Source organism: Molothrus aeneus, chromosome 2, assembly GCF_037042795.1.
Source record: "Molothrus aeneus isolate 106 chromosome 2, BPBGC_Maene_1.0, whole genome shotgun sequence".
In the NCBI taxonomy this organism is placed as follows: Eukaryota; Metazoa; Chordata; class Aves; order Passeriformes; family Icteridae; genus Molothrus; species Molothrus aeneus.
In genome coordinates, this window is record NC_089647.1 from 54,639,448 (window position 1) to 54,666,562 (window position 27,115).

The window sequence follows — 27,115 nt, forward strand, 5'->3', positions numbered from 1 at the left end:
AATTTATTCCAGCACGACTGCACTAAGTTACTCACAAAAATGCAATAAAAAAAAGCTTATCCTTTATTATTATTATTATTATAATTCTTCATACATAGGCAAAACCCCAGGATGACTGCACCCCTTGTATTTTAGAACACATCAGTTTTTTTCAGCCATATTTATATACCTGTCTCTATAATAGTAGCTCACTGCACCACAAGTATAATAGAGAGTAGTGTAAGGGGGAAAAAGCACACATGTCCCACTAGATGATGGGAATTCCAGGTAAAAGGGTCTCTGACTCCCTCCACAGAAGAGATTGCCTTATTTAGGTAATTTGTGTTATTACAGGATTTGGTTACAAGAGAACAGCCCCACTTGCCGTGTCCCCTGTGTGACAGGAAGGGTGGCCACAGCAAGGCGAGGACACACGAGTGGCCAAACCAGCGAGTGGCAGCACCCAGAGGCTGCTCCACTACAGCCAGCCCAGTCCATTCACCCTGCAGCCAAGCACTGGCCTGAAGACTCTGTAAGGAGGATTTAAACCAAAACTGGGCAGGTTTAGATTAAGAAAGAAGGGTTTTTTACAATAAGGGTGGCATGGCACTGGCACAGGCTGTCCAGAGAGGTGGTGGATGCCCCATCCCTGGAAATATTTATGGACAGGTTGGATGGGGCTCTGAGCAGCCTGTTCTAGTTGAAGATCAAGGAAACACAGATTCATTGAGGTTGGAAAAGACCTCTGAGACCATTATGTCCAAGCTACAATCCAACATCACCCTGTCAATACACATGAGTGTATTGCTGTACACTCATGTACATACAATACAATACAATACATGTACAGTATTTCCTTAAACACTTCCTGCTACAGTGATTCCACCACCTCCCTAAGCATCCATTCCAATGTTTAATCATCCTTTCTGTGAAGAATTTTATTCGTAATGTGCCACTTGAACCTCTATTGGTGCAGCTTAACACCAGGTGTTCTCGTCCTGTTACTTGTGGCCAGGGACAAGATCTGGCTAAATCTCCTTTAAGGCGGTTGTAGGGAACGATCAGGTCACCCCCGAGCTCCCTCAGCGCCTCCTCCCGCTCACTCTGCCCCAGCGCCCCCGCCCGCCCCATTGCCCTTCCCTGGGGGCGGAGCCGGGCGCCTGCCCCGCCCTCCCCAAAATGGCGGCGCTACCGCTTCCGCCCTTCCCGCCACCGCCCTCCCAGCTGCGACGTCACCGCCGTCGTCACCGCCGTCATCATCGGCGGCGGCGCGGGCGGCGCGAAGGCCGCCGGGAAGGGCGCGCGGAGGCGGTGGCGGCGGCGGCGCTCCCCCGACGGCTGTCCCGGCGCGCGGGGCGGGAGCGGCGGGTCCGCGGGGGCGCGCGCCGCTCCGCGCGCTCCTCCCCCTCCTGCCCGCGCCGCTCCGCGCTCAGGCCCGGGAGGACGGACCCCCCCCTCGCCCCCTCCCACCCTCTCCGCCCCGGGCGGCGGCGGAGGAGGCGGCGGGGAGCGGCGCGGCAGCGCAAGGAGCAGGTGAGTGCGGCGGGGCGGCCGCGGGCGCGGAGGGTGGGGCGGAGGGGCGGGGCGGCCCCCCCGCGTTCCCTTCCCCCCGCCCGGCCCCGGCCCGAGCCTGGGCCCCGGCCCGTGGCCGCCGGGCCTCGGGTGCGCTCGGCCTGCGGAGCCAGCGGCGGGGAAGGGCCGCGCTCTCGCCCGGCTTGGTGCGGGGCCGGGGGCGCACGGGGGGCTCCCCGAGGAGGGGCGGGGTGAACGCCCGGAGGCGCCATCCCGCCGTGTGCCCGGGGTGCCCTTCCGTCAGTCGGTGGTCGTGCTGGAGTCTGCTTCCCGTGTAGTCCCTGATCGTGGGGGGTTTTGGTTGGATTTTGGTTTTGTTTGGGTTTTTTCCTTCCACTTCAGTAGTGCTCTTCTCCCACTTTCTGGTAGTAAAATAGTTTCTGCTCTATGTGCTCAAGAGGGGCTGCTAATTTCGCTTATATGAATTCACGCACCACCATTCCTTCAGGTAGCGCCTACAGCTGACTCGCATCCCTTCCAGAACTCATAGCCGGGCACGTTGGATTAGTGTGTTGTGGGTGGTCTACTCAGGGCCTCGCCTTTGGCTTCTCGATGGGGTCTCACTCCACCATTGATTTCTTGTCAGCCTTCTGCGAGAGTGCTTGAAGCTCAGGTGTTTGGCTCTCAGTGAGTTAGCAGCCAGCGCTTTGAGGGATCTTGGGCTGGTGCTGGAACACTCACGGTTCCTCTGTGCACATGGGAGTGGACAGACTCAGCCAATGCACCTGAAAACTGAAGAAGTGTGGCTTTATGTGGCTGTGCCCGAGGTAATACACCCTGCTTCTCGGCATGTGTGCAGAGAGTGACGGCACGGCAATGTGCTGATCCAGCTCACAGATAGGAGGTGATGTCAGTTCACTAAGGCAGTCAACTTGGACCTGTCCACTCCAGTCTTCACAGACTGTCTCTTAGTCTGGGGAAACATCTTCTTTGAGTGTGAAGACTTTGTTAGACAAGGCAGGGAATACTCTGTATTTCCTGATATGGTACTGAGGCCCGATGTTTTTATTTGCCTGTGGAAATCCAACCATGATTTTATACCTGTGCAAACATAGTTAGCAGTTGCTTGGTGCTACTAATGGAGAATATCCTATGTGAAATTAGAGGGATAGGTTCAGGTAACTATGGTGATGGGTTACCAGCAAGGAGTTTTTCAATTTGGATTAATTTATAGTTTTCTGTCAAACAGGCTTCTCTGTGTGAGTATTTGACTGCTCTTTTGGAAGGTTCATTATGAATGCATTTTACCATTTTTAGTAATATTTTTAGGTAGTAAACCCATGGAGCTTCTTCAAATATTGCTATTTTATTAGCGATGTGACACAGAAATGTTAACATGGTAATAGCACCCGAAATATTGTCAGTAAAAGATCTTAATTTTAAAAAGTGCAGGGAACCATTCTCAAAGCTGTTATTCAGTTTTCAACACGTATTTAGTTTATCAAGGAGTGTTAATAATGAGTTTGTATCTGAATATCTATAGGACTGAAGTAATTTCACTTGTTATTTGAAATGGCATATTATTTATTTCTTCACAGGTAGGATTTTCTGGAGTGATGTTGTGCATAGTTTGCGTGTGGTGTGGTGTGCATGTGCAGACATTGACATGCTTATGAGTGATGTCTTGGACTTCCTAAAGAGATTTTTATCTCCCTAAATGTTTTCTTGTTTTTTGAACTTTCCTTTTGTTCTGTTACATCTCAGTTTCAAGTTTTCCTGTAGAATCCTTCAGGATTCATTTATTTGGGGGGCTGGATTAGGTTTTTCTAACAGAAAATCAGGCATTTCAGATATCTCTTGATTATGACTTAAGTAGTATCACACTGATTTTGAAGAAAAATGTTAAGCATGCTTGACACCAAAATTTAAGAATGTTGGTAATAAAAATTACAGAATTTCAGTGAATGCTGTCAATCATATCATGCTTCATGGATTTCAGTTCATTGGTCAGTGCTCAATAGGTGCACTCACTTCTCTCAAGTCTGTCACATTTTAGATGATTCATGTAAATAACACTGTGATATGTTCTCCTTCAAATGCTAGTGTAATTAATGTCATTAACAGATTGTCTCTCACCCTGGGAAAGTTATTTCCATTAAAGAATAACATAAATGCATCCGTGAACGAGTTATCCTAGTGTTATGGTATTTCTAATTTATTTTAGTGGTTGTCATGGATTTTATTTATGCATGGAAAAGTGATAATTTACGGTTAAAATTTTAGGTATAGAATTTATTTTAGGAAGATGAAGTTTACTTTGCTTAGTTTCAGAAACTTCATTCTATTTCAGAAGTAGCAGAAAGTTCAGTGCCCCTAAGAGTCAGCAGTGCAATGTCATGTACCCGAAATAAAGAAGTGTATAATATTCTACTTAGAAATTTTTTAATTTTTTTTTTTTTTTAGTCCTGGTAGTAATTATTTGAAATGTTGAGAGTGCTTAAGGCTCAGTCCACACTGGTGCTCACAGCTAATCCCACATTGGTGTTTGATAAGGAGATGGCAATTCAGAGGCACAGACGTCTGATGGAAAGTCACTGCACTGGCCATCAGCGTGGGATTGGTAGCAGGGCTGTGATCATCAGTGGTGAAACAGCACAAGGTGAAAATGTTTCAGAAGGGGAACCTTTATGGGATGTTCCATTTAAATTGTTTTTGGTTGTCCATTAATGTGCAGTCTGAGAAGTTTGGAAATTAAACACATAATTTTTTCCACTTAGAGTACTTGTTTATGAGCAAGGAACCTTCTCAGAAACAAAAAAACTGTCGTTATCCATCTGAGATTTTCAATATTGTTTTAATAGTCTCTTTATTTTTCCAACTCACTTGGTCCTCCAAAAATGAAAATGGGACTGACTGCATTTGCAAACACAGTCTCTGAAATGCATAGTTTGACAAAGTGAAATTCCTCAGTTTGCCTCAGAGTAATGTGTCCAGGCTCTAATCCTGCAGCCTTTGATAACATCTGTATTCACTGAGCAGTGGAATTGCAGTTCTTGTTACATGAGGGCGGCCCTCATGTGATAGTATGTGCATACAGAAAATAATATGCTGTGCACTCACAGCATGCTGGATTTGTTTCTTTTGAATAATCTATCATGAAATATCTCTTCTGTTAATAAAGGATCTATTGTTAATTGCAAACTGGTAGATATGGGCCAGACTATGAGGTTAGAATTGACAGATTGCTACCCAAAATAGCGCAGGTTTTTGTTTCTCATTTTAAGTTGTTTTGGTTTTTTTAAACAGGGGGTTTTACAAACCTTAGAAGATTTAGGGTTGAATGATATTCCTCCTAATTTCCATCTGCAAAAATGCAGGGAAAAAGGCGGTTGGAATTAAATTATCTGTTCACTTAGGATGATGGTGCCTCTTCATCCTCTCTGCGTTTGTAACTATCCTTTTAAGCCTAGTCATCATCATAACTTCCTATACAAGTTAATTCCCAAAAGGTACTAAATGCTGGGTAAAAATTAACATTTAAAATGAAAGTTTTGCCTCTGTTTCCATGAAAACAAAAGTACATTGGAATTGAGGCAAAATTAATATGATTTTTCTGTATGCTGCTACGATGTCAGTGTGTACTTGTGTATTAGATTCATCTGTCCTTCATGTGTTGAACCTTCTCCCAATGCCATTGCCAGTGTCATTTATCTAACTCTTTTAATTTCAGATATGGCTCTTTTAACTGTAACTATTGAATCTAAATTAGGCATTTGTTATATGATTGTCTTATTAAAAATGCTTTTGCATGTGTCAGTTGATTTTTATATCTTCTATTAAAATAATGTGACTGCGTGAAGCTGTAGAAATTTAGTAGTTTTTTCCTGAGATTCTATGAGAATCCTGAAATGGAAGGGTGCTCAGCTAGGTGAGATGTGGTATTGTTTTGCTTTCTAACTTTAATGGTTTATCCTGTCAGACTTTTTAACTATTGCTGCACATTGAGCTGTCCACAATGACTCCTAATTATTTTTCTCAGAAGACTGGACTAATTTGGTCTCATCAAATATTTAGACAAAATCATTTCTCCTTGTGTGCATTGCATTATATTTATTTGCATTTCATCTGCTGTTGTATTACTCAATTCTCTAACTCAATTAGATCTTTCTGGAAATCTCTGTTCTCCACAGTTCTCACTAACCCAAATAATTTCATACTACTGGAAATTCTAATGTTTGACTGTCTGCTTCCACTAATTGATGTTAACCATTGTTTTTAATGTTTGGTATACACCATATGGTTAACTTCTACCCTCCCTGAACATCTTGGTTAATGTCTTGATTATCTGAACCTTTTTTGTGAGATAAAATTCTTCAGATAATCAGAGGCTTGGAGAAGGAGTCAGTAGAGCAGAGGTCTACTGAGAAATCTCAAATACACAGTGTAAGCTTTCTTTCTTCCATTGTTTATAAAGGAGCTAAAATGCTTCACAAGAGCTTCAACACAGCATTTTGCTTGTAGAAAATGCACAGTTGTCAGACTCCTAGGGAAATCTTGTCATGGAAATAACTGTAGGGTTCAGATAATGAAGTGTCCACGTTTTTACATGATAATATTTTGTTTCTCTGAAATACAACCTTACCATATGGAAACTGTGGGAACATATGGCTCATCAGATGGTGAAAATGTGTATTAATCCTCTCTGGTGGATGCTAGTTTAAATGTGTATTACTCTGGCTGTATGGATGAAGTTTGTCATTTGTAACCTGTTTGTGTATGAGGTAGTTTAAGTGTGTGTGTTCTAAATGTGGTGATGCGTGCAGTGCCTAGAAGCAGAAGGGTAGGAGATTAGTGTTTGGCTAATAATGAGGCTGATGGCACATTGCAGTACAACAAAGAGGTGTGCTTTTGGGCTGTATATAAATTGATGAGTACCTGGCAGATGTTCCTAAATTGATTTTATTTTTGTTTTCATCAAGTAGAATGTAAAGAACAGAGATTAGTTTTTGAGGCCCATTTTGCCCTTTCTGTACGATCTGCCTGTAGTGCTAAAAATATATGTTCCTTTTCTTTTCTTTAAATATGGTTGTTTTTTTTTTCACTATAACTCCTTCCTTTCTCAGGTAAGATAAATTGTGTCTTCTTGTTTATCAAAGTTACACTGTATTTCCTTTAAAATCTGTTTTTCTTAATGAGAAGGAGCTACTTTTTGAGCAGATTAAGAAGTGCATCATCATTATGGAGTTGTGTTTTTTCCTAAACTCGTGTAATTCCAAATAGTTGTAGAAATCAGACTGATAACAAACACAGGCCGTGGATGATAGCAAGATGGCTTTCAGTAGGTTGTCATACACAACAAGGGGGAAAAAAATAAAGCTCTTATTTTTTTTAATTTGTTTCAAAACTGGGAGGTGTTTTTAGTGGTTGAAATTGGTTTCTGAGAGGTTGGTGAAATAATATTAAAGGTTCTATTCACTTTAAGTCACTTGAGTTCATGCACCAAAAATACACAATGAAAGAAAGCATCTGTCCTGTATGGTGTTTGCTGCCTAAATGAATAACATGTCATATGATCTTTCCCAAGGGGAAGCTGAAGAATCCAAAGCAGGTCATGAAATGAAATGAGAAATTATCGTTACTGGTGTTCAGCTGACTAGTTCAAGTCAGAAGCATTCCGTGTTATTAGATACATTTCACTCATATATGACTTCTTTTTCTTTCTTCATCACCTCTGCAGCAACTCTTGCAACGTATTTCATACTATTTTATTCATATGAGTTCAGTGTCAAAGCCCCAAACTGAAGGATTTTACAGTTTTGCTTTTTTTTTTGGTTGAAGTAGTACAAAATGTCAAAAATTAGAAGGAAGGTCACAGTGGAAAATACCAAGACCATATCCGATAGCACATCCCGAAGACCCAGTGTGTTTGAAAGGCTTGGACCCAGCACTGGAAGTACTGCAGAGGTGAGTTGTAAAAGTGTTCTTCTTTTCCTCCCCACCCCAGCATCTTCTTTTCCAGGATTTATGTTGTGGGAAAGAGTAGCTCACAAGCAGCAAATACTCAGATGTTACTGAGGTTAAGTAAAGGTGAAAAGAACTCCTTAACATATGGATGTTCAACATGCTAATACTAGAATTTTCAAATACCATGTATTGTGCCAGCTTCTGGATGGAGCAGTAGTACCGTGCATATTAGTAGTGTTTCCACCAGCCTAAATTTTTCTCTGCCAGACCTGATGCTCTTTGTTGATTATTTTTTAAAAATCAATTATATCACTGGTGGACAGAAATTACAGATAAATGGGACTTAATGTGGAGTCATTTGTTTGTTCTGCCACACTCACACCAATGGTATTTCCAGAAAGGAGTGTGAAATTCACCCAGTAATGTCTGTCTCTTAGACACAGTGCCGTAACTGGCTGAAGACTGGCAACTGCCTCTATGGGAACACATGTAGATTCGTACATGGCCCTTCACCACGAGGTAAAGGCTATAGCAGCAGTTATAGAAGGTAAATCAAGAACTCACTTTGAATTCTTCACATGCTGTAGGAAAATAGCTTTTGCAACTCTGTCTTTTGTTTTGTTGGTCTTTTTTTTTTTAAGTGAAATGCTGTGGTGTGCCTAATTGTGTGTTATATCAATAACCAATTGCCTTATGAAGCTGCTTAAAGCAAGTATTTTGGCAATGTGCAGGATTTTTGTGTGTATACAGCTTTAAAAAATTAATAGTCAACTGGATGCAGATTAACTATATATTACTTGAAATGGGAAGTTCAAATACCTTAGTACTTTTTTGTTTTGGCATAGTGTCACTGCAGCTTTCTGGTATACTTTTCTGTCCTGTACTAAAATGCTGGTTTGCCATTACTTACAGCAGTGCTTACACTCACAGCCCTCTTGTCTTTGCTATGTTACGTGATGAATGTCTATTGTTTCTCTCATGTTGTGAGAAAACACTTCTCTTCAAAACATGGCTTTGTGACTTTATCTATCAGATATTGAAAAATGTCCTGTATTGTAGGGGAGATCAAAAAAGTTACCTAATTTTTCAAAAGAGAATATTTTTTGTTATATGTCTCTTCGTGTGTTTCTAAAATTTAATTTTTTTCAACTGTCCTTTGTGTGGCATAACACCTAACTTAACTGAAGCCAAGTATGGCAGCAAGCTTGTAGTGTTCTTTCTATAAAGGACAAAAAGATGGTATGGTTTTAGCATAGTATCTCTTTCTGTGAAGGCTTCACAATTTACAAACAGCTGTCCTTTATAATGCCAATATTACCTATAGATTATGGATGGGCACACTGAAGCATTAAAGAGTAAAGCAACAAAAGGAAGGTTGGCCTGATGTTAGGGTTCTGTGTTTGGTTCTTTTTCCTATTCATATGGCTTGCTCTTAGGATGATCTTGACTTTGCTTGTTTGATCTTCCATTGCTTCCCAGGTGCTAGCAGCTGGGATACAAAATACGTAATACTGAGTTTAATGTTTCTTTTGGTGTGTAAAACATTTTACTCTGTTCTGTGCTGAATGTTCCAAATGAATAAAGTAAGCGATTTACTGGTAGGGATTATATTTTAAAACAGTTAAAATGTCACTTTCTCCTTGCTTTTAGTGTTTGGAACACTCAGTGCGTAGTTCTGCTTGGTCATTTGAAGAAAAGTGACATTTCTTTTAATGATTAAAGCTGTGTTTATGCTTCACTGTCCCCAGTGACATTTAAGAAAAACGTTGATTTCCTTCTTCTTATTGCTAACTTTTTTACTAGGACTATTTGAAAAGTCAAAGGACAAACCTTCCTGCTTATTTGCTTGGCACATTCAGTATTTAATAAAGGTGTTCTTAAAAGTAAAAAGGAGGACGAAGCCCATCACCTCCACACACACCCCACACCCCCCCCCCCCAAAAAAAAAAACAGACAAATGAAAGAGCTGTGCCTGTCTTCAAAAGTTTCCACTAATAGCTCTTGGCCAGGCATAGAAAAAGCTGGTACATAATAAAATGGTGGGGTGGCATTTTCATGCCATTTAACATTAGAGAGATTTTCACAAATGTTATCCAGGCATTTCAAATGCAATTTTATTGGCTTCAGGCAAGCCAAACTAATGCTGCTTCTGCATCAGTTCAGTTAAAGCAATATTCTTGTTCAAGTATCTGGGATAGCAAAATGGCAGTGTGTCTGCATGTGTTCAGTCAGCCTGCCAGGGAGCTCTCATCTGCTTTGCAAGGAGTTGGGTAGGACAGAGCATGTCTTGCTGCCTTTCTGTCTTCATACCTTCTGCCCCAAGTTCCATACCTGCCTGCAGTCAGTCCTTTTGCTAATGGTTTTATCTGACCATAATGCCTCCCATAGTTCAAAACATCAGCAGACAGTAGGAAAACTTGATTCTGAAGTATGATAAAGATTGATTTTAGAGCTAATGCTGCCTCTCACAGCAGGAATTTTAACCTTGCTATAAAAAAAAAACCTAACGTGTTTTTACATGAAGCATACCTGATGATATTATTGAGAATACAGTATTAGATCTGCCAGTCTTCCCAACATCAGAATTTAGGTGAAGCTAAGAGCTGTGTGTAAACATGTTATCCCATGAGGAATTTTGCTCTTTCTGCACTTGTAGATTGTTGGTTAGTTGCTTGGCAACTTCCTGGCTGGCTCCTTCATGCGTTTGTTGAGATCTATGCCATTACTGGGACCTTTTCTTAGTCTGACTGGTCGTCTTTATTTGGGATCATCACACTGCATTTAAAAATCAAGCCAAGCCAGCAGTCATACTAGGAAAGAATGTATGGATTTTGAAATTTCAAATATGGGAAACTGGAAACAGGGCAGTGTTTCTTGAGCAGTTATAACGTGTACATAATACACAAATATTGGTCATCTGCCTCTATGCACGTGTGCTCTCACACAGGCACACAGAAATATCTTCGGGTAGGTGTGTTGCAAGGTCTGCCTGTTGCTGGATACTTGCTCCTGACACTGTAAGAAGTACAGGAGCAAATCAAGTCACTGTTACAAATGTGCATTTCCTAAATGCTGTTAAACATGGAGAACTGAACTGTTGCAAGAAGTAATGCTGTTTGAAATCACTTAACTGCCTTAGAATTTGAAATGAGGAAATTCTTCATTTTAGGCCTTATTTAAAAGATAGGCCCAGCTCAAAATATTAAAAAGAAATTGCATAATGCCTTTTGTGTGAAAGGTTCTGTTTTCAGTTTTTCTGCAACTGAAGGTTGCAGTATAGCTACATCGTCTTAAGCTGCAGAGGTAATTTGTCATGAACTGTTGAAGTTCAACAGTGAGCATGACCTGGAATAACCAAAGATCCCTTTTGGAGTGGGCTGGGAGAAAGTTATGTAGAAATGAAGCTGTGGCACACATAAAAGAAAATCAGCTAGTAGACCAGCTTGTTTTTCTGTGCATTCAGCCAAAGCATCTGAAAACAGTCATGGCTTCATGAGTAATTATTTCTTAAAGTTTGACTAATTGTCAGCCTTATTTTATTAGAGTTTTTGGAGGGTTATGATGTCTTTGGGGAAGGAGAGATAAGGTGATTACCATGACTTTGCTTTGGTGTTCTCCTAAAGCTGAAAAAAGCTTACCGAGTGACAGCAAAACCAAACAAAAAATTGTCCAGCAAACCCCAGGCCTGAATGTGTACCTTTTAACTTTGTGGGTTTTTTTCATAGCTTTTATAATATTTAAGTAGATTTGAATAATGCTTTAGCACAATACCTTTTTTTTCAGCATGGGAGGGAACAAAAAAATTTTTAATTGGCTATGAAATTGGGTACTTTGTATCCAGTTGGTTTGGATACTTTGTTTTGTACCCCAGCCTGTAACTTTAAAAAAAAAAGTATTAGAATGTCAGATGTGACTCTGTAAGGTACGTGAGCTGCACTCAGTGCATGTTCTCTTGCTTTCTCCTTCAGCTAATGGGATTTTTTTCCTGAAGGTATTCCTCTCGAGGAACAGTATTACAAATACATTATTGATAATCTTTCTGCCTCTTAGCTTAATTTTCAGTTTCACTAATCCAAATCCTTTGTATTTGTGGCTTAAATATTATTAAAAATTAAGGTGTTGAATTACACTTTAATGCTGAAAGACAGTTTATTTGTTGAGATAGCTGATGGTTGGGATGCTTCAGAGAGTTTTGGTAATGCAAATAATTGCCTTTTTAATATGGAGGGAGGGGAAAAATACTTAGAGTCATAACCTTTACTAAATCCAGACACTTTAAAGTTCATATAGTCATGCATGCAAAGAAAATAACTTATTTATACATTTTATGCTGGTTATTATTTGATCCTTAGTGATGAAAAAAGCAGAGCTCTACTCTTCTGTACATTTCCTCTGATCTAGATTGACCTGTACTTACAATTTCATGGAGAATTAAATGCTATAAAAAATGAGAGCAGTCATTGATCTTTGTCTCTGTAGGTCCTCATACATTTAACCCTGTGATGCAGTTTAAAGAATTAAATCTAGGAAACAGTGCAGAGGAGGAAATGGAAAAAGTTACTTTTTCAAATATGTGCAGCTTGAAAATGAAATGGTATTAAATTAAATTTTTGTATGCATTGACTGTGAAACAGCCATCACAGAAGTACAAGACTCAGTATCAAGACAAATGTATATGAAGAGAAAATTTGTTTTCTTGAACTGAAAGGTCTTCTGAAACAGTTCCTACATTTCCTTAGCTTAGGAATTTGTTTGAATCACAGAATCACAGAATGGTTTGGGTTGGAAGGGACCTTAAAGATCAGCTGGTTCCGACCCCCCTGCCATGGGCAGGGACACCTTCCACTCCACCTGGTTGTTCAGAGCCCCATCCAGTGGCCTGGAACACTGCCAGGGATGGGGCATGCGCAGCTTCTCTGGGCAACTTGTGCCAGTGCCTCAGCAATGCAATGGTTGTTCTCTTCTAGCACATAAGGGGTGAATGAACTCATGAATCCATACTAAAATTATAGTAGTGTAGGATGTTCCTCCTCCCACATCACAGTAATATCTCTTACAGAAATTATATTGTAAAGGTGCATGACTAGCAGAGTTCATCCAGTATTTTGTAATTAAATAATGAAATAGTTATTAGTGCAAGATGGAAAATGGAAGAGGCCTCCAGGAGTTCATTTCTGGTTCATGGTCTTGCAGCAGTGTTTTCCTGTGTAGCAGCTTCACCTAGACCATGGGAGGATGGTGCTTAGGTTATCTCTGCTTGCAGACTTCATCCACATTCAGAGTTGTGCTTCTCTGTGACTCTCATTGCTAGTCTATAGTAGTTTGATTCTGCATTAATTGTGATTTTACATATATATACGTAATATATAGAGACACTTATATTTATGTAATATATATAAAAGTTGTTGCAGCTTAGATTAAGGAGAAGGCTAAATCTTCAAGTATTTGGTAAGAGTGATTATGAAACACATCTGCATGATGGTCAGAAAAAGGTTATTCTGGATGGGAAGCTGATCTAGAGTAGTAACTGAGTAATGCCATATATACATACAAATAGTTTTTCTTCTTAGAGTCAAGTCTTCCTTGACTTTCTGAAAGGAAAGTTTTTATAATGCTTAAGCCCTTTAGAATGGCATATTTTCTTACGCATCCACCTTGCCTCTGGGTGGGAGGTTTAGATTTTTCTGGATATACTAATAAAATAATAATTAAAAGACAGATAATACTCCTTTAAGAATAGTCCCATAGAACTGGTTATATTATGTTTCTGTATTGTACAGGTCACCAGAAAGACCCACTGGAGATCTTCGGGAAAGAATGAAGAACAAACGTCAAGATGTTGAGGCAGAGCCCCAGAAACGAAGTACAGAGGAATCATCCTCTCCTGTTAGGGTAAGAGTGGAGTTTGCAGAACTCCAGAATCCCTCAGTAACAATTGGGCAGTGTGTCCTAGAAACCTTATTGTTGTGACTTGTAATATTGAAAATGTTTTAAGGAACTGATCATTTTGTACATAGCATATCACATTTTTTGTTATGAAGTGTCTTAACAATTGTACTGTTTTGCAATTTTGTAGTGCTTTCTGGTCTTTTGGTTCCCAAAGATTTTATAAACCCCACAGACATAAAATGTGCTATAAATACTGATAAACAGGTATTTAAAAACAGTGCAGACTCTTTGATTATTACCAAGAAAGTATACTAACCATTGTTTCAGTTGTCCACTATTTTCCCCCCAGCACTTACTCATGCATCCCGACCTAAGTTGTTCACCCCAAATTTGCCTTTGATGAAACCATGCAGTTACGATTGTGCTGGTTCATTTTGCCTTCCTCCTCACATACTCATCAGGCACCCCAACTGCTTAATTAATGAATTTTGCAAAAAATTCATTATTGTTCTTATTTTGTAAGCATCTTTCTGCAACCCTGTGGCCCTCAAATATCAAAATTTAATTATTTTAAAACTGTGTTACCTGTTTCTGATGTTACAGGCAAATAGGGATAGAGTTCGTAGTGTGACCCTGTACCTATGAAGCAGTAGCACCACTGTGTTCCTGCACCGTGTTTAACACCATCTTCATATGAATAATTTTTAAAAGGTTTTATTTGTAAAAAATCAGTTTTGCTTCTGCAGGTATTGACAATGTTCTATCATTTCCTCTTGGTCTGTTCCTACTTGTTGTGTAAAATAAATCTTTTTATGTCAGCTGTAAATAAATCAGCAGCAGCTGCTATCATTAAATTTAACTTTGGCTTACCTTCCAATCATGTTTTCAGTTGCTGTTAATTTTTGTAAACTCTCAATCTTTTTACTGAAATGTGTTTCTTTTATTTTCTAATAGCTTGAATAAACTGTTCAGTTATTGAGTACATGGTTGGTGGGAAAATTTTTTTTCCAACCGTCATTAAAATTTGCTGTAACTTCTGTCCTGGTACAACTCTAATTTTGATGTAATTCTTACTATTGAGTAGTTAACCTTGCTTTTTATAGTGTTCTCTAAATGTAATAATAAAATACTCTTAAACAACTAAAACCCAAGTGAAAGTGATCTGGAAGCAAGAATCTAAAGGAATTGGAGAATTAGTGTTAACGTATCAAAGAATTATTTATAGATTAAGCACACAGCAGAGTAAAACATACTCTGCTTCAATCTCATAAAATGGAAGATTGAGGAAACAGCTGACCTTTTGTTTTAGTTCCATGGAGGCAACTCTCAAAATACAGGATATCAAAGAAAATATTCTGGAACAAATAGATGAAGAGGGACAGTCGTCAAGAGTTGCTTTGCAAAGAACCAGGATATCTAAAAGGACAGAAGACTCAAGTGGCTGAACTGCTAAGAAAAATCTTGCTCCATCGGTACAGCTGCTGTTACGGTGGAGATCTAATATGTTATATTTGCATACTTCATTAAAGCTTTTGGGGTATCAGCAGAGCTCGATAAGAAAACTTTGAAATAATGAAAAGTAGCTTGTTCCATAAGAAGTTTCATAATTTTGGTTAAAAATAAAAAAAAGACCAATCAGAAACATTTCTGCAGACAAAATCTGTGCTTCACCAGACTACTAGACTGAAACTTCGATGGAGAGTAGTGGTTAAGAGAGAACTGCCTGACATAGGTCAAACCTGTTTTGAAACAAGACTTCTGAGGCATATATATAGATAGTCAAAAAATAGAAGGTATAGTATTTTAGGTTTAGAAGCCAGCTAAGGGGAAAATTTTAGATTAATTTGAAATTGAATTACGCATAATGCTATTGTAATTAATTTAAAGAACTATAATTTTAAAGAATGTAGAAAAAAGTTGGACAAATGTTCCAAATTCCAATATTCCAAATGTCAGACTTTGCAGAAGATTTGAAAACAGTACTTGGGATTACTGAAGTCTGAGGAGTGCCATGGGGTTTGGGAAAGATAGTTTTTGGCAGTACAATGGCAGATGAAACTTGGTGTTGGCAAGTGCAAGGTCATGCACAATGAAGAAAGTATTTAAAACAACGAATGAATTTTTTAAAAGTAACTGAAACCACGCAATAGAAAAATAAGTTATTGTGGACAGCTCAATGTAACCATGTGTTCCAAGTGAAGTCACAGTTGTAGAAGCAAACATTCAGGTATATAAAAATGGAATAGAAAATGATTGATAATATGCTGTAGAAATTCATGGTCCAGTTTTATTTGAAATGCTGTTTGGTTGTTATCGCCTGTGTGCAAGAAAATACAGTCAAAGGTCTTCTTGAAGTGGGCAAAGAGGTGAGAAATAAACTGGAGAGAAGAAAGGACATGGGATGAATGTGTGTAATGTATGTTTGAGAGAATGTGAGTTAGATGCGTCATATTTGTACTTTAACCCAGTAGAAAGGGTGGCAAATTAGAAAATGACAAGGGACAATGCTATTTATGTTATATATAATAATTCTGCCTGGTTTTCAGAAGATAGGCATGCAAAGCTGAATAGGTTCCACAAGAATCTAAGACAGTATAACTACGATAAAATCTTTTCAGAAGAGATTTTTTTATTCTTTTGAGACATAACTAGTACAATCTGTATGTATTTAGGAAGAAACTTCCTATACTGGCAGTTTATAGACTATATCCCTTTTTATTTCTTCATGCTTTGTATTATTATTTGCAGAGACGATATGCTGTGTTATGTGGACACCTACATTAAACTCAGTTGTTTTTGTGTTTCTTGGATTTGTGTTTGGAATTACTTCAGCACTGTATGTTAGTGTATGAATCATTATACAAATAATTAGATGAGGTTCCTGCTGTTACTGTATTCAGTTGGAAATTTTTATTTTAAATTATGAGAAGACAGTTATGTTCGTGTGTATGAAGTCTTACCTAAAGTCTTAACGTGGAAGGTGTGTGTGATTTGGGAGAAACAGTGGGAGGAGCTTAATGTACATTTAGGAAGGTTTTTGTAAGGAATGTGTATCACTTGTTTCGTATCTGTGGATTTTGTCACTGTAGCTTTTATTTCCACTGGAAATAGGACTCAGCATTGTCTTCCATCTCTGAAATGGGAACAAATACCACTTAATGTCAGGAGAACTTCAGATTAATTTACTTATGTGTTTCTGTAGCATGATAGTAGTTTACACTATAAAGATATTATACCTGGAGCAAAGTAGTACTGTAGTACTAGCTTGCCCAAAAGGTTGTAGCTGTAATACGTGTAGCTTACTGTAGGTTTAAAGGAATCTGTGCTTTGGAATGACTTTATTTTGCTGCTGCGTGTATGTGTGCAACCTGATAAGGTTGAAACTGAGATTTCTGCAATGCAAGAATTGTAGGTTGTATCAGTCTTCTGTTCTTTCCATCAGTGTTGGCAAAGTAACACTTCTTGGCTAGAAGCATGTTTTACAGATTGGATTAGTCCTTTTGTACTTGGCCAGGCTTTTGTGGCAGTAGTGGGAAATTTATTCAAGTAGACACCAAGTCTTGGGCTGTAGAGGGCTGATCACATGGGACATAGAACTTCAACTTGAATAGACATTAAATAAAATCTCACAGAAGTCAGCCATAATGTCCTGAGTTTTTCCCTTTCTTATGTGGCATCTCTCCTAAACATCAACATATGAAACTGTAAACATCTATCCAACACCTGCTATGTTTAGCTGTATGCATATACCTAAAACCAGCATAGACAAAGTCTACTAAATCATTTCCTCTTAAGACAAGCTACATTGCTTTTTAATAAATAAATATATAATAATGTAAGTATAATGGTTCTTGTCTAGTAAATGACATTTTTTCAGAGTCTTCAGAGAAGTTGTTAACAAGAGTGAATATGCAGCATCTTCAGGTACCAGTGACAGTCATGCTATTGGCCTTTAGGAACTTAACTTACTTTATTCTTGGCTTGTTAAGGGAGAGACAAAAAAGGTCTGTAAGTATATGAAGGGAACATTTAATTCCCATAGTATGAGGGAATCAAATGTGTTACAAGTGTAACAAGTAAAATAAAAGGAATATGTTGAAGATTTTTCAGTGAGAAAAATTAGGTTCTAAACCATCATAACTTAAATTCTTAATTAGCATGCCCCAGGAAAAATATACTCAATTTCTAAGCTGATATTTATTTTTCAAGGTGCAATGTTGTCAAAATCTTTTTTCTTGACAACTAAGCAACATTAGTGTGAAATACCATGCTTCCCCTATATTCAGTATTTCAGTTTGATAGCTGGTTTTGTTCTCAGTTCTTCTGTAGAAATACGATTGTGCCACTACCGAATCTTTCCACTGAAAGGAGAAAATACAGGCTCTTGCAAGATGCTTGTATTGGCTTTTAAGTCTGAGGAGGTAGGCATGATACATACAGGTTGTGTAGTATTTTTAACATGGGTTATTAAATGGGACTTGAAGCACTGACTTGCTGCATGTTCTTTGATGACGAGGTATTTGATGAATTTTCTTTGGGAGATTTTTTTAAATTGGCTTAGAGAGGTTGTCCTACTGTTCATATTTCAGTTTGCTAGTAAGAGGTAGTGTTGAATTAATAGAAGCTAGTATTCACATTTAAGAAATTATGGTTTTGTTTATGTTATAGGGCGTAGTTGAAGTATGTAGAAGTATACAGCCCAGTAGAACAGCTGTGGCCTTCATGGAGGGTGGGCTAGAAAAATAAGAACAGTCTTACAAAAGAAAAGAATGGTTGCAGAGAAGACTTGTTATGCTTAAATATATTTAGATCTCATCCGAGTAATTTTCTTTTAAAGTAATTTGCTTTGGGGCATAGTAGAATTCTGGCCCGTAGACTGAATGTCTTTAGTACATGTTGAGACAGTAGCTTAGTGGATGTAGACTTGTCTGCAGTTGATGTCAGAAACCAGCACGACTCAGTAAGTTATGACCTTCTGCATAATTTTAGAGATTTACATCATTTAACTAGAGATAAGTTTTTAACATTGTTACTGAATAAAAAGGAATAGTTGAATTTTACTCATTTTTGAGTGGCTGACTGCAATTTTATTTTGTTTCCTCAGTGTATTTCTAAGGTAATGTTGAAGTTTTAAATTAAATCAAGATCTAAATACCAATAAGGAATAGCTAGTGAAATTCTCAAGCATCTCCTTCTCTTGATGTTTTTCCCACATACCAACATGAAAGAATCCCCAGAAAAACAAGAGGGCACTATGTGAGCTGAGAACAACAGGGCTATGGGACAGATTTTGCTGTTCTGGTTTCCTGTTTAATAAATTAACCTGAGATACTTTAAGCTTGAATTTTCTTCTTTTGCTAGTAGTGAAGAAACTTTGTCCTGTGTTCCACTTGAGTCCAGGTACATCACACAGAGAATGTTGCTTCAGCAGATGCAGAGGTGCAGCTATATAGCTCTGTACTGGAATTTAGCAGGGACACAAGAGCAGCACAGCATCAGTTGACTTGAAAACATCTTTTTTCTTGTACAGATAGTCTCTGGCTTTCTTAGGTGTTCACAGGACATGGGAAATGGGTGCTACTGCATTAGTTAGACTTCTCTTGGAGACAGTGAAAGTCAAACACAAAGCTGTCAACGGAACTTGATTTGATTGTGTTGCTTTAGAATTTTTCCCCTTCTGCCAGCCAAGTGTCTCTGGGTTTATTTATTATCTCCTCCTCTTCCATATTCTTTATCCTCTGAAGAGTTCAATGGTTCCACTTCTGAGGCTCATCTGCCTTGAATATAAATATTCTTATTTACAGCTGAGAATTCTTGCTCAGGCTGTTAAAAATACACTCTTTAAGTGTTCATTAAACTTCTGGTCTTTAGAACTTAATCTCTTATTTTGGTGCCTATTTTAAACTTTATTCTCTGATATGTGCTTGACTCTTGCCCTGCCTTTAAGCCTTCTTATTTTATGAATGCTTTCTTCTCTTTTCCTCATCTCCTATTTGCATTCTGATTATATGAAATTGCATTAGAACATGTAGCCTGTGGAGTCTCTGCTTGTTTAGGAGAGTATTTGTTCAACAGGCTAAAGGGAAAAATGGTTTTTGTGCTATGAAAAAACCCCAAAATACCATGTAAAATACACCTGCTTCTTCAGGCTTCTTTTGAAATAAAGTTGTTTACTCTAATGCGGCATTTTTCCCTTTATAGAAAGAGTCCTCACGAGGAAGACATAGAGAAAAGGAGGATATCAAAATTACAAAGGAGCGAACACCAGAAAGCGAAGAGGAAAATGGGGATTGGGAAACAAATAGAGAAGGTATGTATTGAACTGACAGTCCCCTGATGCCTCAGAGAACTGTGAGATTTCTGGGCTGTCTGCCAAGTAGAATGCTTCAAGATTTGGTTTCTAAGCAGAATACTTTGATGCAGTAGCTGTTAATTTTTTTTTTTTTTTTTTGAGGAGAACTAACAAGTTACCTGAGTTGGACTGCTACAGTGGTTCAGTGGTTAAACCAACTAGCTTTAAAAACAGGCTTTTTTTGGTATAGTCTACTCCATGGTGAATCTTTCACATTAAGGTCACTAGATGAATCCAAGTTGCATCTAAAGTAATTTTGGAACCTGTCAGTCTGAGAAGAAAGTGGGAACTCCTTTGAATTCAAAAGTCAGCCATTTTTGTTGCATAATTTTTAATGGTGTAAGCTGTCATTAACAAGGTCTCTGTTAGAATAACAACAGTTGAAGGTGGACATCGGTGAAATATTTATGTTTTAAAAATATTGAAGAATGCTAAGTGTCTTGCATTACCTTTGTAGTCACTTCTGTATGAGTTGGTGGGTGGGAGTTTTTGGATTTGGAGGACTTTTAGTACTTACTGAAAGTTTCATTGTTGCTGTGGGCACTTTTTTTCTCTCCTAAGTTTCACTTCTGTTAGAGTCCAGGTTGACCTGATAGTAATGTTACAAGAACTTCTACTGAGCTGTGGTGTTTCTGTAGTTTTCTGAGAATCTGTGTTTCAGAAGTAGTTACAACATTGCAAGAAAAAAATGGGAATTCTGATCCCATTGGAGAGAATTCGCATATAATGAATATATTTGCAATGAATTTCACCTTTTATGTAGTTATGTAGTATGTATGTAGGAAGGGAGTGAAAGCTAATAACTTTTTAATGAAGTTGTCTTTTTTCCGACAGATATTTTCCCAAAATGCTTTTTGGATATTAGACTTAAATATCCATAAACAAAATTAATATAAACAGAGTGAATAAATTCAATTTTCAGTAAGATTTCAGTTGCCAGGTTGGAAGCTTAAGATATTAACTGTCCATGACTTAATGAAAAAGTGTGAGAAATAGCATTTTTTCTACTGTGAAAACCAAACAGTGATAATGTTGTAAAACCAGATGTAAACTCTTGAAGTGTATGTTCATCCAATGAAAGGGTTAATACATAACACCTCTCTTATTTTAAAATCAATGTTTACATGTAATTAATTAAGTATATCAATTGATTTGTAAGACACTGTATTAAATAAACCCCTCCAGTATCATGTGTCACTATATGAATCTGTCTCATTTGAGTTCCCCAGTTAAATAGTGCTCTGCATATTTTCACTCCCTGTGAAGACACACAGTTCTAATTTTCTTGTTATTTAAATATAAAGTGGTTTACTTTGTTTCCCTTGCTTCCTCGGATGAATGTCCATGAAAGAAGTTAAGGTGTTCTTTTTAATGAAGTTTAAGAGTTGAACTTCAGGTTGTATGGAACTAACTGGAATTACTTCAGGATTGCACACAGAATTGGAGAAGAAATTTGGCATGAATGCCAAATTTCCTTGGTCCATTCATGCACTGCTTAAAAGTCATGGAGTAATATTTATGGTTGGCATTTAGTATGCTAAATGTTATTGTTGTATTTTTCATAAGAAATTGTCTACTAATCAATTTACTTTTTTTTTTCTTCAAATAAAGACTCTGATAATGGAGATGTTAATTATGATTATGATCATGAGCTATCTTTGGAAATGAAGCGCCAAAAGATTCAGAGAGAACTCATGAAATTGGAACAGGAAAACATGGAGAAACGAGAGGAAATAGTAATTAAAAAAGAGGTTTGTATTATGTAAATGTGAAATAAGAAAAAACAAGTCATCGGCCACTTCATAGGCTTGTAATTGTTTCCCAGAAGACTTAAAGTTTTTGAGCCACAAATGCACAGTTGTGTTACATGGTAGTAAATAACTGGCACCTATATAATTAGTATGTGACTTGAGTACTTGAAGTGAGTATCTGATCAGTCATCCAACACAGTAACCAAGTTTTCTCCTTTGTGAAGTCAGCTATTAAATGAGTAAGATTTAATGCATTTTAGTAATACAAAACTAGTAAGATCTGTAACAAAGAAGATAGAAAAAGGAAAACACAAGGCATTTCCCAATCACACTTTCCTCCTTGCCTTGTAGTAACAGAATAGAGTGACAGAGACAAAGCTGTAGCTGTTAGAAACTCTAAAATTTTGGGGAAGACTAAAAAAAAAATCCTCTAAGGATGTCTTTCTTTTTCAGACAAATGCGAGTGTTAGTTGTGAGTATACTGATTTTAAACCTTAAGTTACAGTTTTTGTAACATATTACAGAGTGCGTCACCTTCTCTTCCTCCACACTTTGTATGTTGTCTTCCTTTTATGCTGTTCTCCACAAACAGTGTGATGAGGTTGAAGGAGAGATGTACATGGTTCTCATACTCTCTCACTTGCTGAGTTTACGTGCTTGACACACATATCGGCATACAGTTACACTTTTGAGCATCAATCTATAACTGGTTAATTATATTCTTTCCTTCAAGATTTCTCCAGAGGTGGTTAGATCTAAATTATCACCATCACCATCACCACGAAAGTCCAGCAAATCTCCAAAACGAAGATCCAGTCCCAAATCATCATCTTCAGCTAGTAAGAAAGACAAGAAAGCATCTACTGTCTCTTCACCACTTTTGGAGCAGCAGAGGTCAGTATATAGATGCATCTTGCAAGAGAATGAGAAGAGAACCACACTTACATTTATTACTGGAGTTTTCATAAATAATGTTTTCCATTTTCCTTCCTTTCAGTGCCCCTGATTATATAAATTCAGGAGAAGATCTCTAAATTGTGCATTGTGAATCATCTTATGCAGATAATTGTCATATGGATGTAGTTTTCAGTTGATTATTTTCATGGTTTACAAGCGGATCATTTCTCTGAATCTCCAGAATCTTTGTGAGGCAATGAGAAAATATAAACCATTGAAAAGAGGAAAACATTTCTGTTTGAAATGCTGCAGCCTGTAAAGCAGCCTCTCTAAATGTTTAAATTTGACCAATTGCCCATTGTGTTGGTATTGCATGTTACTGTTCAAGATAAAATGTGTGGCTTTTAAGCAGGGAATTTCTGAGAATTCAGGAGAGAATAAGAAGTGAGGAATGTGGGGGGGCAGGGAAGAATTAAGGATAAAATATGTAAAAATCAGGGGATTTTATCCAGCTGCAGTGCCACCAAAGTCAATCACCAAAGCTGCTTCTAAAGTTCTTGCTGGCCACAAGATATTTTGAATTGTTGTTTGCAGCTTTTAGATAGGAAAGAAATTACTGCAGCAGTGTAACCAGACACATCTGTGTTTGGGAAAGTCCCCTGTTTAACCTATTTGTTAAAATCCCCTTTAAATAGAGACAGAACGACATTGTTTCTGCTGCAGGAATGGTATAGCATGTGCTGGTATACTACTGACATATGCAGTGATACCTAGTTGATAGGATTTATCTTAGTGGTAAATTATGCAGAAAATACATAATGTTTCATATTGTGAGATGCATACTCAAGAATGTTTAGATGCTTCATCTTGTCTGGTAGTTAACATTAAATTGAAAACATGAGTAGTTCAAGTGTGTGTGTGTCATTCGGATATTGCATTGCAGAAATGGGAGTATAAACAAGGTACTGTATGGTTTTTGTCTTCTGATGTACACAGTTCATGTAAGGGCATTTTATCTTTGAGAACTGGTTCTCTCTGGACAGGAACAATTCCTATTTTTGTTCACTTCCTTCAGAAAAAAAGGCTATAAATCTAGGAGCTCAACATAAATTTTTACTATCTCTACTCACCTTTCTGTCAAGTGCTGCTATTGAATGGTGCTTGCTAAGGGAGTTGGTAAATCCCATCCTAAAAGCTTCAAGGCCTTTTATGTTAGAACTTTCCTGTCAATGTCGAGAAATTATTGTTTGAAATAGTTGTCAACTCTTCATTTTTATACCCCCCCACCCTGTTAATTTCTCTCTAGGAGTTCTAAAAGTACTCAGAGTAAAAAGAAAGGTCCTCGTACCCCTAGCCCTCCTCCTCCAGTACAAGAGGAAACTCCCCTGGGGAAAAAACACAAGGAAAAACATAAAGCAAAAGAACGTTCAGAAGAAAAGGCAAGGGACGTGAAAGAGAGAGGGCGTGACTTTGAAAGGCACAAGGAGAAAAAAGAGAAGCAGAGGTAAGTTGTGTTGCATCATTAGCTTTTAACTCTAACCTTGCTTTTATAATTAAATTCTATAGAACACTGAATAGTAAGGGTGGTATTACCTACTTTGCCAACAACCTTTTCAGTCCTCAGTGAAGTATTTTCAGTATGTTATGTAGGTGGGTTGATAGACTATAACTAACAGATTGGTAGGTTTTAATTGCATTACTTAGTAAGTTTGTGAAATGCCTCTTTGAAAGCTTCATTATTTCTCAAGAATTTGGATCTTCACCAGTGGAGCAGGTTGTTTGCCAAAATCTTTATTGAAGTCATTCACTGGTCTGATTGCATGCTTTTCTGAAATCTTAGAGGACTGATATCTTCACAAGTTGGCAGTGTGCATTTAAACTTTCCCTAATCTTCAGTAGGTTCAAGTATTTTTGAGGTTGTCAAAGACTAGTGACATTTTAGAATTGCTTCACTTTTGCATTTATACATATTTATATATTTAAAAAATGGTGGACTACTATGACTATTCTATTATTTCCTGGAGCATACATGTCCACTTAAGCTGAAAGATACATGATCTGCATTTTTATGTCCTGAATTTTCCTGATGAAAGTAGGGTACATGTTGTGAAGTTGTACTTTGTAACTGGCATAGCAGACTAAGGATTGGAAGAGCAGTGAATCATGCATTTTTAATTGATTAAATAAATTCCACCATACTTACTTGAAAGTATTTTATTTCTCTCATGATTGCACACTCCATTACTGGAAAGAAGTCACGAGCAATAGAAAGGAGCATTCTAGGTAGTGCTGAAAGCACCATGACAGTACTTGTCTTATCATTGTACTATTACCAGGTATTGCTGTGGTGACTACAGCCTTGTAGTATTCTGTTGGATTTTTGTAATTTTTTTCTCTGTTTTTCACTGTTGGATTTTTGTCATTTTTTTCTCCTACATAATAAAAATGAAGTTGAAATGTCAAATCTCTGTGAGGTATGGTCAGTGAAATAGTTGAAGGTTTTAATGGATTACTTTCATTCACTTGCTGCTGGGATTAGCCTTTAAAAATGTGTTTGAGCTTGAAGCTGCGTAAATAAAGTTCTGATATTACAGAAATTTTTTAATAAGGTAGCAAACTATTTCTCCATTGTAAGAATTCTGATTTACCACCACATGAAATGTTAGGTAAAATTACAATAAGGTTTTTTTTTGTTTTACCATGTTCTAGATTTTACAGTCCAGTGTAGCAAGAAATTTAGTGCATATCTTGCATTCTTGAGATTTGCTAGCTTAAGGTAATTTCATATGTGAGATCATAACAAATATCTGTATAACATTGCTCTTGACATGGTAATCACAGGTTCTGTCTTGGAGGTGTCTGTAGTTTCTTAGAATTGTGCTAATGCCATCTTAGCCCTGTTGAACAAGCTTCTCTTTATGTTTCCCAGGGATCCATCTGAAAGCTCCCGTAGACAGAAACGTTCTCCTAGTCCTGCAGATCACTCTGGCAGCAATTCTTCCCCTTCCAGGGAGTACTCACCACCTGCTGCAAGGCGAAAGCAAACCTCCCGAGCTCCAGCCAAGTCAACCACCCACAAACATAACTTCTCTCCCTCGCGCAGGTGGGAGGTCAATTCTGTGGATTTTATTTCCTTTAATACTTCTGGTTTGGAAACTTCCTCTCTTGGTTTGACTACTTGTTTGTGAGTCTGTTGTGAATGTTTATGCCTCAAACACTTGAGCTCTGAGACTTTTTTTTTTTTTTTGCAATGTTACTACATGGAGGGTATCTGTCATGCAAATGTTTTGCCTTCAGGTAGAACTTCAGAAGTCTGATATGAGATACAGTCAGTCTGTGAGCCTTAGGGAACTTTCTTCCTCCCTAACCTTCCCCTTTTTAAGAAGTGGAACGTGGAAAAATATTTTACCTTTGAGATTGGAAATGGGCAGAGTTTCTTCTAGAATGGGTAAAATGATACGCAGGTCCTGGTTCTGCACCTCTTTCTTGAGAAGCAGTCACAACTGGCTAAACAATGCTGTACAAAGCTTCTTGCAGGAAGTTTTAGGGAAGGTATCATATCTGTTAGTTCTTGAGACTTTGAAAAAATGTTTTACCATCCATTAAAAATGGAATCCTTATTTTGGCCTGAAAGAGTATAAGCTCAGGTTTAGGATGGCAGTGCTAAATACTACTGTAGTCCCATGTTTGTATAATGGAAAGCAAGGCATTCTTATTTTCTGCACCTCTGTTGAAGGGTGGTAGAAGCTCCAGACGTCATACATATTTCTGCATGCTGATTTATCAAAAGCAAAATAAAACCCATCCATTCAGCAATCCAAAGAGTTGTAAGCAAACTGTTTGGCTTTTGTGGTGACTCCATTCAGCTGGAACAACATTGGATTGTTTTATGGTAGATGTGACTGCTGGACATTTTTGCTATATTGGATTCTTCATAGGGAAGAGAGTTCTTCCTGGAGCAGTAGTACGGAGTCTGGAGTCTGCAAAATATCTCTTTGGTACTCTTTTCCCTGGTTTTTAACTTACTCCAGTGTCCTGGTTTCAGCTGGGGTAGAGTTAATTTTCGTCCTAGTAGCTACTGCAGTGCTGTGTTTTGGATTTAGCATGAGAACAAGACTGATAACACACTGATGTTTTAGTAATGATTACCATAGTTTCCCACACCCTGCCAGTGAGCAGGTGCACAAAATGCTGGGAGGGAGCATGGCCAGGACAGCTGACCTGAACTGGCCAAAAAGATATTCCATACCATGGAGCATCATGTTCAGTGTATACACTGGGGGAGTTGGCCAGGAGAATCCAATTGCTGCTCAGAGACAGGGTGGGCATCAGTTGTGGTGAGCAAATATGTTGTACATCACCATTTCTCTTGATTTTCTTCTTTTTCTCTCTCTTTTTGTTATCTCCCTTTTGATTGCTATTATTGTTACCATTGTGGTTATGTTTTACTTTATTTCAGTTTCTAAACTGTTCTTATCTCAACCCAGAGGCTTTACTTTTTCCTCATTCTTCTCCCCACCCTGCTGGGGGTGGGTGAGGGAGTGTGCAAGCAGCTGTGTGGTACTTAGCTGCTGTCTGGGGTTAAAGCATGACATCCAGTATTTTGCTCATCGCTGTCTGCTTGTATCAAATGTTGTGCAAGGGAATGTTAAGCAGGGAAGATAAATGGGCCTTCTGCTAGAAGCAGGGAAGGCGGTTTGAAATACTTTGTCTCTATACCATTGAAAGCCTTCCATGCAAGCCAATCTTCGTAACTCTGAGTCTCAAAATA

General features: G+C 38.2%; 1 protein-coding gene across 3 annotated transcripts in view; it reads left to right on the top strand.

Moving 5' to 3' along the window:
* The first annotated feature begins 1,493 nt into the window (after positions 1–1,493).
* The window catches only part of ZC3H13 (zinc finger CCCH-type containing 13), a 45,062-nt gene continuing 19,440 nt past the window's right edge, over positions 1,494–27,115 (top strand). The window contains exons 1-8 of one of the 3 annotated variants that reach the window (XM_066545005.1): positions 7,324–7,455; positions 7,893–8,002; positions 13,236–13,347; positions 19,546–19,654; positions 21,308–21,447; positions 22,181–22,341; positions 23,651–23,848; positions 25,274–25,447. In XM_066545005.1, coding sequence (XP_066401102.1) covers positions 7,339–7,455; positions 7,893–8,002; positions 13,236–13,347; positions 19,546–19,654; positions 21,308–21,447; positions 22,181–22,341; positions 23,651–23,848; positions 25,274–25,447 — 1,121 coding nt within the window. In that variant the 5' untranslated portion in view covers positions 7,324–7,338. Of the gene's footprint in view, positions 1,513–7,323; positions 7,456–7,892; positions 8,003–13,235; positions 13,348–19,545; positions 19,655–21,307; positions 21,448–22,180; positions 22,342–23,650; positions 23,849–25,273; positions 25,448–27,115 lie in introns of those variants that run through there. The other 2 variants (XM_066545006.1, XM_066545008.1) reach the window with 2 other exon arrangements.